Genomic DNA, 19,526 nt, shown 5'->3' with positions numbered 1-19,526 from the left:
GAGCACGCGTCAGCCCTGGTGGGGGCCGTGGGCCACCCCAATTCCTGCTCACGCCAGCAGCAGCTGCTCTTCTGAGCAGTGGGCCTCCACTCCCCTTCCTGCTCTGGGGGACTGGCTATATCCCTCAGGTACATGGGGGACCTCCTGCTGCTGCTTCAGGTAGGCGGTTTGAGTCCGAAGCCCAGAGGGTGTGGGTTCAAGTCTGCTCTGGCCAGTTGGTGATGGGTTCTCAAGATCCGGGGCCCCAGCCTGGGATGACCCCTTGGGCGAGGGTGGCACCTCCCCTTGACCCTGCAGTAGAGAGCACTTGTGAGCCTGCCTATCTTTTTTCGTTGTTTTTTTTTTTTTTTTGTAATTGATTTCAAAGAGAGGAAGAGCAGGGGAGAGAGAGAGAAAAAAACATCGATTTGTTCTACTTATTTGTGTATTGGCTGATTCTTGTACATGCCCTGACTGGGGATCAAACCCCCAACTTTGGTGTATTGTGAAAACACTAACCAACCGAGCTGCCCGGCCAGGGTGAACCTGCCTAAGATCCTTCACCCACTGGTCTGCTGAGTACAGCACTGGAGGCTGGAACCCTGGGGCCGCCCTGCACCCTCCACTTTGGCTGCAGCACTCAAACTCCCTGTTTGTGTCAAGGTGAATGAAGTGGGCCAAGTGAAAGATGGCCAATGAAGCCTTCTTCCTGTCTTGTCCTCACTTTTGAAACAGCCATAGGTATCCCTGGCTGGTGTGGCTCAGTGGATTGAGCCCCAGACTGGGAACCCAAGGGTCACCGGTTTGACTCCTGGTCAGGGCACATGCCTTGGTTGTGGGTCAGGTCCCTGGTGGGGGGCCGCTCGAGGGCAACCACACGCTGATGTTTCTCTCCCTTTCTCCCTCCCTTCCCCTCTCTAGAAATAAAATCCTTAAAAAAGAATAGCCATTGGTAGAGAAGTACTTCCTTAATAGCTATTAATATTTATGAGAAAAAGAATGGCGCAAGGGCACTGGAAAGACCTCAGCGCGAAGCGCACTGGGGATGATAAAGACCAGAGTCAACCCGAGGGTGGAGGGAGCTACTGTACATGGCTCAGCTGTTCCTGCCACGGGGAAATGGCAGCCTGGGGTTACCGAGCTTCACCTTTTTCAAGAAAGGCTAGGCATGTAGATTTTAATAGTTTCTCAATTTAAATATCATGGCCATGAATTCGTATTTCTAAAACAATACTGGGCGGGCTGGGTCCAGCCCGTGGCTAACCAGTGTGCAACCTCTGAACCAAGAGAACGGTTTTTGCTTTTCTCTCGTGCCCAGGCCCCCGAAGGATGCCAAGATGGGCCCTGGTAGGAGGCGGAGGGAGGGGCCGGTAAGAGAAAGCATTCTGCCCTGACCTGGGCCCCATCTCACTCCTGCAATCCAGGTCTCAATGCTTCTGCGTCCTCCAAGTCGGTGGCTCTGCCAGACCACGCGTCACTCCCACATAGGAGGCTGCCCTTCAGCTTGGACGGCTGCTGAGCCAGCACTGGAAGGGCAAGCGGCCACACATGTTCTCTGATAGCTCTGCTCACGGTGCCTGGGGTCACCTCTTTCTAGTTGGGGCATCTGAGGACAGGGTGGCAATGAGTTTCCAGAGGCTAGAATGAGCCCATTCCCCCAAAACCACATGCCCCAACTTCTGGAGCCTGGAGTTCAGGCCTTGAATGGCAGAGACACGCCCCACCCTTGTGATGATTCACAGTGCAGACTCGTGGGCCTGGGTCTCACCAGGGGGAGGGGGTGTCTGAGATTGCAGCGAAAACTTGAGAAAGGACACACAGAACTGCATTACTAATCTCCGACCAGCACAGAAAAGGGACCAATGAATACTGCTGGACTGACACTGTGACCTCTTGCCTGAGATGGTAAAATCAGGATGGACAACCCCACCCCTCAACGGCAGCAGTTTCGCCTGATCCTGAGATGTAATTCCCCAACCTTGGACGGCCACTGAGCGGCCCAGGGGTGCAGCGAGCCTTTCCTGCCCAGGCGTATCTGCTGCTCAGCCCCACCCCAGCCCTCAAGTCCACACGGGTCTGCAGACCCTGCTTCCGGACTCCCGGCACTCCGTAAACCCCACCCGTCCGGGGAGCATCCTGCTGCCTCGAGCTGGGCACCAGCTCGGGGGCCACGCAGCTCGCGCATACACTTCCTGCTGCAGCTCCTGGAGAGCCTGGGATCCTGCGTGTGTGCAGAGTCCCGGCCTGTGTCTTCTCACAGACATCACACTCGTCCCTTCCTGGAAAACCACTTTAATTAGCTTACACCAGTGGCAAAGAGGGAGCGGCAGAACCTGGGCCAGGTGGGCTGTGCTCCAGAAACCACCAGGTCTCCCTCTGGACTCCGAAGAGAATTAGCAGCAGTTCCAAGGGGCCCCAGGCCTCCAACAGCAAAGCCAGAGAAAGGTCGGCCCCAGAAGGCCGACGGGAAGTGGCAGGTGTGAGTGCTCCGGTGCGGGAGACATGGCGGAAGGGGGGTGGGAGTGTGTGGGCTCACACGGGGCTCTTGGAGGCTCCATCCCACAAGGCCTCTGGCCAGGGCTGTGTTTCAGGCTGGGTCAGGCAGAGTGGGAGCCGCAAGGAAGAGGTGAGAGGTCTGGCCAGCAAGCCCCAGGGAAAGGCAAAGGCACTGGGGCAGAGGCGGCTGTGGACAACGGCCAGCTCAGGCAGGGCGCTTGCAACACCGTAGCAAACAAGGCCATCATCCATGCAGCTCAGGGCCTTGGCCTCTGGGGGACCCCTGTCTCAGCCAAGCACAAAGGCATCTCCCAAGCCAGAAATCACAGCCAAAGCCCCTGCCCTCTTCTACAGCAACTTGTGGACATGGGGCTGGGTCGGCATAGGCACAGGGCCACCAGCGTCTCAGTGGCAGTTCTGACAGCTGGGGTGGCAGGGGATCCCATTCACCCGGCAGCGGCAGCCCCCGCTGGTGTCTCCGGGGCCCTAGAGGACGGGGAAGAGAAGGTCAGTGTAGGGAAGACAGTGCCCCCACCCCACTATTCCATCACACCCCAACACAGCGCACACTCCACTCCAGGCTGGCACTCAGGCAGGTCCCCCCGCTTCTCAGCTGGCCCTCTCAGCCTCCGCGACCTGACGGGGGCCATTGTGAAGGCCTTTCTATGCACCCCAGTTCCATGGCCGCCGTCGGCCTACCCCAGACCCAGAGCAGGGAAGGGCACTGGGGGACCTTGCGTACTCAGTAAGGGCCGGCCCCTCTGCCGCCCCCCACCCCAGTGCCTGCGTGTCTGTAACCACCATAGCCCCCCAAACTCCGGGAACACCCCCTGGGCAGACACCGCACGAGAAGATGGGTGCCCTGCCGAGCACCTTCCCCACACCTTTTCACTGGACTCTGACAAGCAGCCTGAGTGAGACAGGCCCAGCTGTCGCCTCCATTTTACAGACGAAGAAACTGATGCTCAGAGGAGGCAGGGACAGCTGGGGCCACACCACCCGCGTGTGCCAGAGCCAGGCACCTGAGTCGCCTGACTCCGGACCGAGCCCTTCATCGCTGTCCTCGGGGGCAAGGGGCACAGCCTGCTTCTGTGAAGAGCCAGACGGTTCTTTCTGGCTTCGGAGGCCACACGTCTCTGCCTTCACAGCGCCAACGCGGCCAGAGCCCAGAGACCGCCCGCAAAGGAAGGAGCGCGCCTGTGCTCCCCCAGCACTCCCTGTGGACACTGACGTTCAGATTTCCTATCATTTGTTTTCAACTTTATTCCTTAATTTATTGATTTTCAGAGATGGAGAGGAAAGGGAGGCAAGAGAAACACCGATTTGTTGTTCTACTTATTCATGCACTCAGTGGATGATTCTTGTATGTGTCCTGACTGGGGATCGAACCCACAACCTTGGTCATTTCAACCTGATGCTCTAACCAACCAAGCTACCCGGCCAGGGCCAGATTTCATATAATTTTCACATCACAAAATATTCTTTTGATATTTTTCAACTGTTTAAGAAATGTAAGAAACATTCCTACTTCACAAGCTTACAATTGCAGGCCCGGGGTTGGATAGGCCCCCGGGCTGCAGTTTGCCAAACCTCACCCTCGGGCAAGGCCCACGCCCCCCACATGTCCTGAGCCTCTGCTCCCCGAGGACTCACCCCCGGACCCCAGCGCGGGCCCTTGGTGACCCAGCAGATCTCCGTGTGGCAGACAGTGCAGCGGATCCAGTCACAGCCGTCCTTCTTCTGCACCACGATCCGGCACTGTGGGCAGTGCATGGCCTCGCCCTGCTGCAGCATGGACTGGGGCGAAGGAGGCGGAGTGGGGGCTGACCTCGGGCCTGCGGGGGCAGCTGCCCGGCCTCAGCCCCTGCCCCCACCCTCCCCAGCACCCTCCCCGCTGCAGAGGGAAACTGGAAACCCCGCCCCCAGAGCTGTGGCATCCCTCTCCCAGGCTCCTTGTCTCTGCGGCCTCCTCCCTCCACCCAAGCACCTATCCCAAGTGCCAGCTCTACATGGGAGTGACTCCAGCAGGGAGGTCAGAGCCTTAGGGCCCTGTGAACCGCAGCCCTTCAGAGAAGCCCCCACCCCCCTGCCGTCTCCCAGAACTCAAACCCCCAGGTCCTCAGCCCTGCCGCAGCCTCACCCTCAGCATCTCTGTTGTCTGCCGGGCAGCCACGTCATTCTGAGCCCGCAGGGCCAGGTCGTCCTGGTACTCCTTACAGTTCATCTTCTCGTGGATGGCCTGCAGTGAGTGAGGGGCTCGGGTGAGAGAAGGTTCCCGCAGGAATCTGGGGAGGCGGGGAACACAACAGGCACCCACACACGCGCACAGCACCTCTAGGGGCTGTGTCTGGCTGGATCTCGCTCTCTGGGCCACATCCCCATTTGACAGAAGGCACGGAGGCCAGGCAGGTGAAGTCGGGGTCAGCATGTATAATAATGTGTACCATTTATTTCACGTCCCGACGGGCGCAGAAACCCCAGACCACCCTTCACCCGGGCCGTGGCCCCTCTGGCTAGGTTCGGCCTCAGGCAAGCCCAGGGCTCTGAGACCGCGCCTGCTCAGGGCGCCCAGGCCCAGACTTGCCTCCTCTTCACCAGCCTCTTAATGATCAACTGCGGAGATGAGGGGGGGCGCCCAGCGACAGGCCTGGGTTTAGGGCCAATCAGCGTAGGGCAGGGGTTAGGGCTTAGTGTGGGATCGGCAGGGGTTAGGGCTTAGTGTGGGATCAGAGCTCAGGCCAGGGTCAGAGCTTGGACCAAGGCTTAGGCTCAGGTTGGGGCCCAGGCCAGGGACCCTCAATGATGTGCAGCCCCAAGTCATGACACCCAGGCCCTTCGTGGAACAAGCACTGACGGGCAGGGAGCGCCTGGCGGGACTAGGGTGAGCAGGCAGCGCGGGCCCCCGGCTGCACCTTGCAGACCAGGCAGTTGACGCGCAAACACACGGGGCAGGTGAACTCGTTGACGTCGTCCTCGAAGAAGCACCAGCCCTTGCAGTCCAGGGTCTTGCAGTGGTAGCTGAAGGCACTGCGGTTCTCGGCGATGGAGATGCCCAGGTCCAGGAACCGCTGGTACTCCTCGGGGCTCAGCAGCTGCCGACAGACCACAGCCTTGGTCCCCAGGGTTCAGAACACCTGACAGGTGGTGCTCCCAGCCACCAAACACCCTCCTGGAAGCCCCCAACCCGTAAAGGACAATCCAGCCCCCAGACTCTTTTCTTCACATCAGTATTTTAAAACTCCATTCAGAAGGTGGATTAAAAGTTCTAAAGGAAGATGGTGATGATGGCTGCACAATAATAATGTGAATATACGTTTTGTCCTTTATTTTTATTGTTGACAATGTGGATACACTTAATACCACAGAACTGCACATTTAAAAATGGCTACTACACCCTGGCTGGCACAGCTCAGTGGATTGAGCTCGGGCTGAGAACCAAAGCATTGCAGGCTCGATTCCCAGTCAGGGCACATGCCCGGGTTGCAGGCCACAGTCCCTAGCAACCGCACATTGATGTTTCTCTTTCTTTCTCCCTCCCTTCCCTCTCTAAAAATAAATAAATAAAATCTGTAAAAAATTTTTTAAATGGCTAATATGGTAGATTTCATATATGTTTTACCATGATAAAAAAAGAAAAGAAAAAAATGGACAAAAATGATAACAAGCAATGCCAGAGGACATGTGGTTAAACTAGCATCCTGGTACATTTCACTCTGAGAAAGCAATGTGACGATAACGTTACAATCATCCCAAACCTTTCTCATCCTTTTGGGACTCACTCACTTCTACAAGTTCATCCTAAGAAAACAATGTTAAGGAAAAAGAGACACTATGCAAAATGTTCCCTGAAACACTACTTACACACTGAGACACTGGGATGTTAACAGGAGGTACAGACAGGATATGCCACAGAGATTTACAATATTTAGAAAGTTTATAGCCAAATAGCAAGAGCCGTTGTGTCTATGCAGTCACAATGAAATAGAAATCATGCCTGTGTTCTATATGTTGATTGAGGTGGTAGTCACAAGAGATGTTTGTCAAAACTCACCCAACTGCACGTACAAGGGGTGCATTTTATTTATTAAGGTGCCAAGTAAACCTTAATAAAGTTGATTTAGCCCTGGCTGGTGTGGCTCAGTGGATTGAGTGCCGGCCTGCAAACCAAAGGATCGCTGGTCTGATTCCCAGTCAGGGCACATGCCTGGGTTGCGGGCCAGGCCCCCGGTGGGGGGCGCTCGAGAGGCAACCACACATTGCTGTTTCTCTCCCTCTCTTTCTCCCTCCCTTCCCCTCTCTCTAAAGGTAAATAAATAGAATCTTTAAAAAACAGCCCTGGCTGGTGTGGCTCAGTGGACTGAATGCCAGCCAGCCTGCAAACCAAAGGGTCGTCAGTTCAATTCCCAGTCAGGTCATGTCGTGCCTGGGTTGTGAGCCAGGTCCCCAGTAGGGGGTGCATGAGAGGCAGCCACATTGCTGTTTCTTTCCCTTTCTCCCCCACCTTCCCTCTCTCTATAAACAAACAAACAAAATCTTAAAATAATAAAGAATGCTTATAAAAAATCTTCAAAAATACCAAGAACCATAAATCAAGCCAAACAGTCCACTTTCCAACTGGGGAAGGGAGACCAGGGAAGGAGAGGACATGCTCGAGATCACCAGCAGTCAGGGAGGGAACGTGACAATAACACCGTCAGTAACAGGAACAGTAGCAAACACACAGACGGAGACGGCACGGTGACAGACTGCTGGAGGAACGGCCCCAGTTTGTCCACGTCTCCCCAACTCCACACTCGCGTGTGGTCCCCTCCGCACAGAATCTGGCCTTGAGCACATGAATTGCTGTAGCCAGTGGAGCAGCAGCAAGAGGGAGACGTGCCAACTTGGACAGCACTCTTGCCCTGGGGCCGCCCACTGGCCGCCCTCGGAACTGACACAGCACATGAGCGGCCTGGCCAGCCTGCCCGAAGATGGGAGGCCTCAGTGGCAAGAGGCACAGTCATCCCAGCCATCACAGATAAGGTCATCATCTGTCAGCCCAGGACAGCTGACCCACCAGCTAAGCCCGGATGAGATCAGCCAGGCCCCGCCTGGACCAGAAGAATCATCCAGATAAGCCCAACTGAATTGCTAACTTGCAGATTCATGAGCTAAAGAAATGGTGGTTGTTTTATGCCGCTAAGCCTGAGTGACCTGCTACCCAGCAAAAGCTAACTGACAAGGGCTGACCCTGTGTCGCACACCACTCCAAGTCCTTAGCACATCCCTTCTACTGTAACCTTCACAGCTCTCGAAACAGAAACTAACCTTGACTTTCACTTTAACCAGGAGAAGACCGAGGCACTGAGAGGCTGAGTATCTGACTGGAGGTCACCCAGGGCCGCTGTTAACTGCTTGGCTGTCTCTCCTTCATAAGCAGGGTTCTTGACTCACCATCTCCCCCCATTCCTGTCCTGTTCACTGCTTGGGTCCCCAGCATCCCACCCAGAGAAGGCTCTCGGATAAGTGTCTGCTGCCTGAGACCGGCACCCCGAGCCAGTTCCCGCCTGCCTGCTCAGAGCTCACCCGGCTCAGGGCCCAGCTCCCTGGGACCAGGTGCGCCCCTGCCTCACGCGCCAGCCTTACCGCCCGGATCTCCCTCTCCAGCAGCTTGCCCGAGCACGAGTAGGTGTTGTCGATGAAGGGGCAGGCGACCTCTGCCTCCTGGCTGTTGCGGATGGTGCCCTGCAGACACTCCCTGGGAGTAGGGGACAGAGTAAAGGTGAGGGTCGCCTGAACCTCACCCATCGGGACAGGTGGGCTTCGCTTCAGCACTTCCCTTTCTCCCTGTCCCTCCCACCAACCCGTCACGGTGGCCCCAACTGCTGCCCACCCCACTGCTCCAGTCCAGGTCTCAATCCCCGACTGCCTGGAGGACTGCAGCAGCCTCCTCCCGGGCTCCCTGTGTCCCCAATGTCCCTCCCCAGTGACTCCCATCCCATCAGGCCCAGAACAAGCCGGAGCCCCTAACTGTGCTCACGAGAGCCCGCCCTCCACCCCCGACTTGCCTCCCTAACGCCTCCGTCCACCCCTCTGCTGCGGCCACACCGAACCCTCGTTCCTGCAGACCGGCCAGGCACGCGCCCACACCAGCTGCCTCCAGGGCTTCCCTGCCGCCCTGCTGGGGCTGGGACCCGCTCTTTCCCCACAGTCCACTGGTACTAGGCATTTGTCACAATTCACAATTATGTCAGTGGTTACTGGATGAATAATTGGCATCCCCACCGGAACGTCAACTCCAGAAGGCAGTAACTGAACTTTTCGGTCCCTCCTGGATCCCCCGGCTGAGCACAGTCCCTGGCACCCAGGGGCTGCTCACCAAATAGCAGGATGTGCCCTCCACAGCCCGGGATGGATGGGCCAGGAGCGCAGGCTCGGAAGGGAGCAGGCTGCCCACCACCAGGTGCAGGGCGAGAGGCTGGCTCAGGTGGCCAGGGCCTCAATGCCCCTGCATGGGCCTGGGTCAGGAGTAGTGAGGGGCGCAGGCACTGGAGCCAGAATGCCTGAGCCGTGTGGCCTCGGTACCTCACATGCCTCCCCTGCAAAACGGGGAGGCAGCGCCTCCCTGGCAGGGTCTTGTGGGTGTCCAATGAGATGTGAGCAGAGCACCCATCCCCTTTCTGCCCTGGTTAATTGGTGGCTGGGACCAACACTTAGCTGGGGGTGGGGCCGCACCTGCAGAAGGTATGCAGACACTCCCGCAGCACCACAGCCTCGCCGGGTGCCAGCGCCGAGTAGCACACAGGGCACTCGGCGGGCTCCGTGTTCAGCACCAGGCTCCTCTGATCCAGCTGGATGTGCTGCAGGTAGTTCCCCTCCTGCTGCTGCTGCTTCCGCTGGGCACAGGGGGCGGGGCCGGGGCAGGTCAGACCAGGAAGTGGCCAGGACCAGGGGGTCAGTCAGATCCCAGAATGGGGGCAAGGCTGGGAGACAGGATACCCGGGCAGCGGTGGGGGTGGCCAGGCAGTGAGCATGAGCCAGGGCCGCTGGGAAGGGTAGGACCCAAGGCAGGAGGAGGGCCAGGCAGAAGCAAGTTGGGGCTGCAACCAGGGGTCAAGCCGGGCAAAGGAGCGATGGTGGTGATGGTGGTAAGGAAAGGGGGTCAGAGGCAACAGGACTCACATTTCTGCCAAGCTGGGAGGGGCTGGGGCCGGCCAGGGGATGGAGGTGGAGCACTGAGTAGGTCAGGGGTACGGGAAGGGGAAGTGATCAAGTTAGGGAGCAGAGAAAGGCAGCAGGGAGGACGGGCCAGGCCAAGGTTGCAGATGGCACCAGGAGTGAGTTCATGGCTGGGGTGAGCAAGGGCAGCACCAGGTCCAAGGGAACGCAGGTGGAGGACGGGGCATCTGACCTGAATGGGGAACACTCAAGGTCAGGTGTCTCTGTGGAACCAGCGCTTGGGCCAAGATTGGGAGACTGGGGGTGGGACCAGAGGGTGCAGGGCAGGAGGGGGTTGACCTCCCAGGGAGCAGGGAGGTGCCGGGTCCTGAGGTCACAGGAAGTCAGGGGTGGGCTGCAGCCAGAGAGGCAGGGCAGTTGGAAATAGTAGGGTCCTGGGTGAGGTCAAGGCTGAATGAAGCAGAGCTAGGTCACAGGCAGACGAGGGAGTGGCAGGTGGGCCGCAGTCAGGGTCTCAGCCAGGGTGCTGGGGTCCCTACCAGGTACACTTGTATGCATAACTGGCATGTACATCAAAGCTGGGGGCGGAGCCACAACCCACAAGGGGGCAGGACATGTTAGCCTGGATGGGCGGCACAGCCAGCAAGCAAGGGAGGGTCGCAGTGAAGTGAAGGGGTCACTGCCTGCCCTTTGTCCATGAGGGGACAAGGCAACACCCGGCGAGAAGCGGCAGTGTGGAGGAGCCTCCCTTCCTGGCCACCGCCTCCCGGCCCAGTCTGCGGGTTCTGGGGACATCCCTGCCCACCTGCTGGTACTGGCGCAGCGCCTCCTCCTCCCCCGCCAGCCGCGCTCGCTCCTCCGCGTCGGGCTGGTACGTGGGGGGCACCTGGTAGTTCTCGGGCCGCGCCCGGCAGCACATCTCGCAGCCAGGGCGCGTGGGCTTGTTGATGAAGGTGCAGCCGGGGCACTGCCAGCCCACCTGGGGACGAGGGGCTGGTGAGCTCGGTGTGCTGAGGGTCTTGGGCAGCATGAGTCAGGGACTCGGGACGCACAGCTTACCGGTGGGGGCTCCAGAGTGGTGTCGGGCTGCCCCTGACCCGGCTCCTGGGGGGCCCCAGGCTTCGGGGGTGCCAGCTCCAATGGGCCCCTGGACTGCAGCGTGAGGTCCTTGAAGCCCAGATCTGGAAAGATCGGTTGAGAGGCTGGTAGACCCACGCACCCCACTTCGTCCACACCCCCTGGTCAGCCAGGAACCCTGCCCCCTGCACCGGGCCCCCTCCCCTCCTCTCCCGTTTCCCTGGAGGGGTCTCCAGCTTCGTCCTACCAGGTGGGCCCAGACCTGCTGAGTATCCTGGAGCCCACAGGGTCAGAGTCCGTCCGCCACCCAGGAACGCTCCCGTGTCCTCAGGGCTCAAAACCCTGCCTCACAACCGACCTCCCGTGCCCTGAGGTGATGCTCCCAGAAGGACGGACAGCACTCCTCAGGTGGTCCTGCCAAAATGCTGACCGATCCATTTGTGAGGAGACACTGGACCAAAACCAAGAACCAGCCTGGACTCGAAACGCCGGTACAGGAGGGTCCAGGGGAAACCGAGGGCAGCGAAGACTAGAGGGGATGGTGGGGGGTGGGGAGCCCCGGACACAGGGCTGTTGTTCCGAAGGACAGCACGGCAACAGCGCTGCCTCGGGGTCGGTCTCCTCGGCCTGACAGCTGTCCGCGGCAACGTGCGAAAACGGGCCTTCTTTTTGCAGGAAATACACACCCAAGTATTTACAGGAGAGGGCCTTCGTGTCTGCACCACCCTCCCAAAACAGTTCAGGAAAACATTACTTACATGCACACAAATAAGTTTTATAAATAACACTCTCCACAGAAGGATAAAGCAGAACAAATACGGTAAAATGCTAACACCTGGGGAACCCACACGCAGGGTCCACGGGGATTTGTTATACAGTTCTGTGTACAATTTTGTAACTTTTCTGTAGGTTTGAACTATTTTAAAATACGAAGTAGAAAGTGTCAACACTAGTGGCTATCATCTTCTCTAATTCACAGATTGAGAAAGCTAACGTGCAGACAGGACGGGCCTCACCTAGGGCCACGGAGCTGACCAACGCCAGAGCCAGGACTGAACTCAGCCCCTCCCCCCTAGGCCGCTGTCCCCAAGATGGCCCGAAATGACTCCCTCCTGGCGTGTCCTTTGTCCCCCCCAACTAGGGGTGAGACCCTCCAGTCCGGCCCCAGGACCTCGGGCGAGCCCGTCCTCATGCAGCAGCGGAGCCTCACCTTCCAGCATCCGCAGCTGGCGCTCCCGCTGCAGCTCCTGGGGGCTGAGGGAGGTGTTGCGGGCCGACAGCAGGTAGAGGTAGGCACGGTCGCCGTTCCGCCGCACCCCGTGCGAGTGGAGTGTCTCCTGGTCCCGGGCCAACCGCTGCCCAATCACCCACTGCTGCAGGGCCGCTGGGAAGCCGTAGTCCAGGAACACCTGGGGTATGGGAGAGGGACCAGGTACAGTCAGAGCGCCACGGGAAGCCTCCGCCCTGACCTCTCCCTTCGGTCCCCTCGCTCACCATGTCCTTGAGGGAAGCCACTGTCATGTCAGGGTGCACTGTGAGCCAGATGGTGACCGTGTGCATCTGAGCGTCTTCCACCCTCACCCACAGCCTGCGGAGAACAGGGGTGGCAACAAGGGCTCTGGCTGCAGGTCCGACCTCAGCAACCAGCTCTCAGCATGGGCACGTTTGTACAATTGTGCAACACACACACACACACACACACGAGCCCCCAGGCAGTGTGAGGGGTCTCTCTCCTGGATTCTCGAATTCTGGTGCTTCCTCCTTTATAAGAACCCCCTGCTGAAGGCCCTCCAGCGGCTCCACGCTGCTCCGGGGATAAAGTCCGCACTCCCCGTGCACGCAAAGGCCTCGGGACCTGGCCCCTCACCACTCTCCAGCCTCTTCTACCATTCTCTCCCTTGCTCCTTAGCTAGGCACCCCGGTTATTTTTTACCACATGCCAAGCCTCTACAAGACGCTCCACATGTATTAACTCGTTCAATCCTCTCCACAAACCCCTGAGGCAGCACTGTTGCTGTCCCCAGTTTACAGATAAAAACACGGGCGACAGGCAGGCTGGCTGACTCTGCCAAGGAAGCAGTTAGTGTCAGAGGCCGATTTCAATCCAAACAGTCCCATTCCAGAGAAAGCGGCTTTCAACACCAACCGTCTCCAGGATCCCAACACGGTTTTGGAAGACCGAAAGCCTAAAGGGGAGAGGTGAGATGCAAAACCAGGACTGATCCTAGACGAAGCGTAAATTAGGACACCCAGCAGTAACAGTAAAGCTCACTTTGTACCTTCAGAGGGATCTGGGAGAACATCAAGCAATCGGAACATGAGGAAGAACTCCTGGAAACTGACAGGTGACTCCTGATTAACCCAGCCTTGAGCTCCAACTACAAGTCCCCAGGGAAAGCAAGAGAGAGTAAATGGCACCCTGAAGAGGCAATTAATAAATCCAGAATGTAGGAAAAATTCTAAAGGTCAAAGACCAGCTTTCTTAAAGAGAAAAATTAACGGTATAAAAATAGAGAATAACAAAGGCTTAGACAATAATAAGAAGCACTGTGTGTAGATCTCATTTGGTTCCTGGTTGGAACAAACAAGTATAAAAAACAGAAATGAGATCATTAGGGAAAGTTGAATATAAACAGATTGGGGGAGTTAAAAGAATTAGTAATTTTTTAGGTGTGAAAATGGTGTTGAGGTTATTTTTGAGTCCTTATTTTTTTAAAGACATCAAATTATTCATGAATGAAATAACATCTGAGATTTACTTTAAAATATTCCAGAAAATACTCTCAAAATGCTTCAGGATAATGATTTTTAACACCTAGCCAACTATCAATGAAGTGAGAGTAAAACAGAAATTTTTAGACATGTAAAGACTCAAAAGTTTACCATCCACTTTCCCATATGAAGTTTTTGAAATAGCCCTGGCTGGTGTGGCTCAGTGGATTGAGTGTCAGCCTGCAAACCAAAAGGTCACGATTCAATTCCCAGTCTAGGGCACTGCCTGGGTTGTGGGCCAGGTCCCCAGTAGGGGGTGCACGAGAGCTAACCACACATTGATGTTTCTCTCCCTCGCTCTCTCCCTCGCTTTCTCTCTTCCTTTCCCTCTCTAATAATAAATAAATAAAATCTTTTTAAAAAAGTGTTTGAAATAAAAAATATGAATAGCTGAGTCTGATCCAGGAGAATGGAGGAGAACTAAAAGGAAATTAAGAGGGCTGACCTCCACCATCAAAACGTAAAACATAAGAGTGCGTACATTTTCAGCCCGAGTGTCCATTAACACATGAGTGGATGAAACAACTATGGGACATTCACGCAATGGAATGCTACTCGGGTAAAAAAAAAAAAGAAGAAAGCTTTACCCTTTGCAACAGTATGGATGGACCTGGAGGGTATTATGCTAAGTGAGACAAGCCAGTCAGAGAAAGACAAATACTGTGTGATTTCACTCATACGTGGAATCTAATGAACAAACTAACCAGGAAAACAGAGGGAGACTCATAGATGGAGAGCAGATGACAGCCAGTCAGGGCAGGGAGGTTGGGGGCAGAGGGATGGCGCAAACAGGGAAAAGGACTCACGGACACGGACGACAGTGTGGTGATTGCTGAGGGGGAGGGGGCAGAAGGGGACTAAATGGTAATGGAAAAAATATAATAAAGATTATGTATTTTTTTAAAAGTACATACATTTTCAACTGTACTACTTATCCTACAATGAGTAATAGTTCCAAAATTCAAGTACTATACATGCTATTTTAGTGGGTTTAGATTTTTAGAATCAATCTAGAAGCAAAGCATAGAAGCCTTAATTATAGTTAAAAAAAACAAAAAACAGAAGCTACAAGCTATAACTTTAGCACCAATGACAAAAAAATATAGCTGGAGCTCTCGTATCCAATGCCATCAGTCATACTGATCAGTTTAATCAGCAAATTCATTGAAGCGGAGAATCGCAGAAACAGCCACAGACGAAACTCCACCACTTCACTCCACCTCACAAGTCACCACACACAGCCGTCTGCCGCTCTCCCGGTGAACGGCCAGCGGCTGCTCTTTGAGTGCGAATCTGCCACTGGAGTTTCCTGTGATTTTCATTTTTGGATGAACCACATACATGGTCCATGCTTTGCAGTATCAGCTTTTTCTTTAAAGTGGAGCAAAAACTTAAAGACGCTCTCAAAGCACCTCGTTACAGAACTCTTGTGGATTTGTACCATTTTTTCTTACAACTGCCTCACCCTAGAGTGGTAAGGGGTTTTTTTGGCAACGCATCTCCCTGTCGTCTTTCCGAAGCCATCAACTTATTTTTCACGGAAACAATTCTCTTCTGACACTCACCCTTTATTGACTGATGTAACAGCTAATTATATTATGTTATTACAATAACAAGTACAATGGCTATAAACGAAGCTGTGGTGCAGCGGTATGTTATATATATGTATCACATATATAAAATCAATATGTACATGATATATAGTATATACCATATGGAGAGGGGACAGGAAGGAGAGGGAGAGGGAGATAAACAGAGATAGAGAGAAACATCGACTGGCTGCCTTCTGTACACACCCTTCGTGGGGATGGAATCTGCGACCCGGGCACATGCCTCGACCAGGAATCGCGTGCACTGCTGTCTCCCTGGCTATAGTTCACACGCTCCCCCCAGGCTAGGAGAGTAAGTTCTGGTCTACGGGAATTACGTGGAAGAAGTGTGTGTAACTTTCTGAGCTGTGCCCTTCAAAGAAGTGTGGGAGGGGCGGCCCTTCTCCCCTCCCTCCTTCCGGATGGTAAGGATGCTGATGTGAAGACTGGAGCTCGAGTGACCGTTTCGGACCCAGCTGTGAACCTCGGAATGGGGGCCACGAACCGCAGAACAACAAGACAGGAGGAGCATGAGACTCAGGCCTGCAGGGGCAGAGCCTCCCCATCCGGACTGCCTGCCATCAAACTCGTTTAGGCCACTGTGATTATGTGTTTTCCCATAATAGGAGACCCAACATCCTAATCCACCCCTAACAACCCCAGAAGATAGCTACTATGCCCCATTTTTCAAATGGCAGAAACGGAAACTCTGAGAAGTGAAATGACCTGCCCTCGACCTCACAGTTGATTAGTGCCAGAGCTGGGGTTGGAAGGCAGGTCTCCCCTCACCAGAACCTGCCAGTCAGAGTGACTGTTCTAAGCGGGGCTCCGAGGGTCCTGAGTCCTTGCTGGGTCGGTGAGGATCCCACATACACACTCTTTGGTTTATTCTCACTGACCCATTCATTCCTCAAGGCTATCGGAAGGAATCCCGACACCCAGTGGATCACCCCACCTGTCCACAAGCACGGGGAGAGGCGAGGAACGACACCTGCAGGTGGAAGAGCCGTGACCTTGGAAAGGGCCATGAGTTCCCCCACACTACCAGTGGTTCTCGCGGTGCAGCTGGGCGAAAGAGCAGTACTCTCCAGCTCCACCATTACTGCTAATATAAGTGAAGTTTAAAAAATTCTTACCTAATAAACAATTTAGGACTGTCATGTCTGCTTAACAATGTTCTCTAATTTGCTAAAAACTACTTGTCTGCAGATTGTTTCATGAATGCATTGTCATATTATGAAAGTCAGCTCTGGCCAGGTAGCTCATTTGGTTAGAGCACCATCCCGATACATCAAGGTGCAGGTTCGATCCCCCGTTAGGACACATACAAGAATCAAGCTAATGAATGTATAAGTAGAACAACAGGTCAATGTTTCTCTCTTTCTCTCTCTAAAAAAGTCATTCAATAAATAAAAAATTTAGCCCTGACCGAGTGGCTCAGATCGTCGAAGCCTCCTCGCATACTCCCAGAAAGGCTGCAGGTTCAATCCCTAGTCAGGAAGCATGCAGGAGGCAACTGATGGATGCTTCTCTCTCACATCGATGTTTCTCTTTCTCCCTCTCTCTCAAATCAATAAACATATCCTTGGGTGAGGATTTCAATAAATAAATAATCTTTAAAAATTATGAAAGTTAAAGTGCAACAGTTTTTGAAGACTTAAGTGACGGTATATCTCATTTCTTGTAAGACAAACACCTTTGTCTTTATCTTATCAGGGAGTTTTCCATGTCAATGTTTAAAATGCTGTTTGATATAATAGGTATAAAATGAATTCTGTAAAAGAGGAAAAAAAACAAGAGTAACTGTTCTATGGGCAGGAATACATTCTGGCCCGCTGGGCTTCAGCGTGCCCTGTGCCCCGGGCCAGCCACACACTCCTCACCTGATGTCCTGTGTTGGGGAGACCTCCGGCTTCAGCTGCACTCTCACGGGCACGCGCTGCTCTGCCAGCCAGATGGCACACTGCATAGCCACCTGCTCGTCCCCGCCAGCCACTGCTCGGGTCAGTCTCAGGGCCATCTCCTCGGCTAAAATTCAACACAGGGGCAGCAAGTTAAAACGGTTTATTTTTCAGGAGCTGGGGATGAGGACTAAGACAGGAGATGATCCTTTGCACAAGCTGCTGCTTCTGTCTTCCTGGCGAACTCCTGCATATCCTGGGAAGCCTTCTCTGATATGCCCCCCTGCCTGCTCATTTAGTTCTGTTTTTCCTTCATATTCCTCCCCAATTCCCCCTTACTTCCATTCATTTACCTGACGAGAATTTACTAAGCTCCTACTGTGTGCCAGCCACTGTCCCAGAAAGGGACAGTGTAATTCATTGCTGAATTACATAAACAGGATCTTTCACCCTGGTGAGAAGACAGACAAATGTAACAAGAGAAAAACAGACTGTGATGCATGTTGGCAACAAAATAAACAGGGCAAGGAAATCAGGGAAGGCTTCTAGGAGGAGGTGGCATTGAAGCTGAGACCTGAAAGAGGAGACACTGGATCTTTCAAGACCCAATCAGGACGAGTGTTCCAGGTGGACAGACAGGTAAGAGCAAAGGCCTTGAGCAAGAAGTGGTTGGATTAGATCAGAAAAAGTCAGTGGGGCTCCAGCAGAATAAGCAATGGGGTGAATGGAGGAAGGCTTGAGGCCAGCCAAGCCAGCAGGGCCTTGCCGGCTACCCAAGGGCTCTGGGCTTTATTCGAACACAGAGAAGCACAGGAGGGTTTCTGAGCAGAGTGGTGACTTAGGTTCTACAACACAAGGTGGAGAGGGCTAGAGGAGAGGCAAGGATCCTTAGTATTCAGATCGGTCTGTCTCCCCCACCAGCCTGGGAAGTTTCCTGTGTCCTCTGAGAGCTCCCATCTCAGCCCAGCGCTGGCCCACGGAGGCCTCATGGGCATCACAGCAAAGAATGACCAGACAGCTCTGATAGTAACTGGGCCCCCAGGGAGGAAACTGAAGCGCAAGTGGGCTGAGGGGCCAGGGCTAAAGCCCCTCTCCCAGGCCTTTCTTGGCAGGGGAGGCAGGGTCCTGGCAGGGTCAACCTTCCACCCGAAGTTTCCCAGTCGCATCCAGCCTGTTCCCACCTTTCTTGGTCTTCTCGTCCATCTCGCGTGGTTGCTCCCATCACCCCAGGAGGGGGCTCTAGCTCCGGGGAAATGCTATATCTCCAGGTCACCAGGCAGAGGAAGAGCGATCAGGAGCAAATCAGCCCCTGCCGGTGGCCTCCAGCGTGGCCCAAGCCCCCTTCGTGCCTCGGTGTCCCCTGCAGCAGTCGGGTAGCATCACACTACCCGAGGACCGGGGCCTGGGCCTGGGATAGAAGACAAGCCAGGACCCTGCGTAGCAGGAGAAAGGGCAGGAGGTACCGAGCCAAGCCAGCAAAGAGCGACCACAAAAAAGGGACAGGCCTGGGGTCAGGGGGAGAGTGCGGTGCGGCCACACCGCACAGCCGGGACACTAGAAAGCCCCGGGCAGGGCCCCCACTTCTCCCTGCAGGGAGCGCCCCGGTGCCCGGGATTTCAGCCAAACTCCCAGCCTTCCAGCCCCAGTGAGTCGGGAGGAGGGGAGCAGTTTCGGCGGAAGAGAAAGTGAAAGTGGAGGCCCCGGAAGTGGGGGCGGGAGATTGTCACAGGATCCGGGACACCCTACCCCCTCCGGTCCCCGGCGCCCGGCCACCCTAGGCGGTTGCTGGCGCACACTGCCCTGCTACAGTCCACAGCGGCCCCGGGCGCTCAGTCAGCCCTGAGCAGCCTTAATCCACCCCCAATGGACTCCCGATTCCCCGACCTTCTCTCTGCTGCGGGGCCCCGCCCGCACTTCCGTCGGGTATGGGTGGGGGGGTGGGGGGGGCAGGGGCGGGGCAGCGGCCGGGGCCGGGGATTGGACGGAGCGGGCCTCAGCTCGGCGGAACCACCAGCACCCGGGTGCGCAGACCCGTTCCTTAGCGGGGTGTGCCGAAGAAGAAACGGAGACTTCGTTTAAGAACTGCCCGAGGCCACAGAGTCGGGCTTGAATTCAGGCCTGGTAGGCCCCGGAAGCCACCCTCAGCCAGCCAGATTCTGCCTCCTCTCGGCGATCACTCTCCACCTGTTTATTGGGCTTCTCATGAAGTTTGCGTTTGCCTGCGGCACGCTGGAGGCTCTTGGCATCGCGCAAACAACTGTCCCTTATTTTCCTCCCACTCCTCGTCCCATAGATCGTCAGATCCTGAGGGGTCCCCCTTCAGAATAGATCCAGAACCTGTCACCTCGCCCCCCCTCCCCCGCACACCCCATTCCGCTGTTCATCATTTCTTCTCAGGTGTTTTACAACCTCCTCTGTGGGCTCTTGCTTCTCCTTTTGGCCCCTATAGCCCCATTTTCCATTCAGCTGCCAGAGGGTCCTGCTATATGTAAATCAGACTCTGTCACTCCTCAAAACACTCTCCATAGTCTCCATCTCACTCAGAAGTCTGGTA

The 19,526-nt window shown here is 55.3% G+C and overlaps 1 protein-coding gene across 1 annotated transcript; it reads right to left on the bottom strand.

The window, feature by feature from the left end:
- Positions 1-2,255: 2,255 nt before the first annotated feature.
- On the bottom strand, positions 2,256-18,856 carry RBCK1 (RANBP2-type and C3HC4-type zinc finger containing 1). The gene is made up of 13 exons (XM_045832677.1): positions 18,719-18,856; positions 18,154-18,405; positions 16,955-17,099; positions 12,205-12,298; positions 11,921-12,119; positions 10,693-10,814; positions 10,439-10,612; positions 9,190-9,350; positions 8,101-8,212; positions 5,388-5,567; positions 4,616-4,714; positions 4,129-4,272; positions 2,256-2,961 (listed from the first exon to the last, which is right to left on the bottom strand). The coding sequence occupies exons 2-13, from the start codon at positions 18,173-18,175 to the stop codon at positions 2,881-2,883; spliced, it is 1,533 nt and encodes a 510-aa protein (XP_045688633.1). The 5' UTR covers positions 18,176-18,405; positions 18,719-18,856; the 3' UTR covers positions 2,256-2,880.
- Between the last annotated feature and the right edge of the window lie 670 nt (positions 18,857-19,526).

This window comes from Phyllostomus hastatus, unplaced genomic scaffold (genome assembly GCF_019186645.2).
Source record: "Phyllostomus hastatus isolate PE091 unplaced genomic scaffold, TTU_PhHast_1.1 phas_contig_17, whole genome shotgun sequence".
NCBI classification, from domain to species: domain Eukaryota; kingdom Metazoa; phylum Chordata; class Mammalia; order Chiroptera; family Phyllostomidae; genus Phyllostomus; species Phyllostomus hastatus.
The sequence above is the reverse complement of the archived record's forward strand: the minus strand, read 5'-3'. Positions and strand labels throughout refer to the sequence as shown.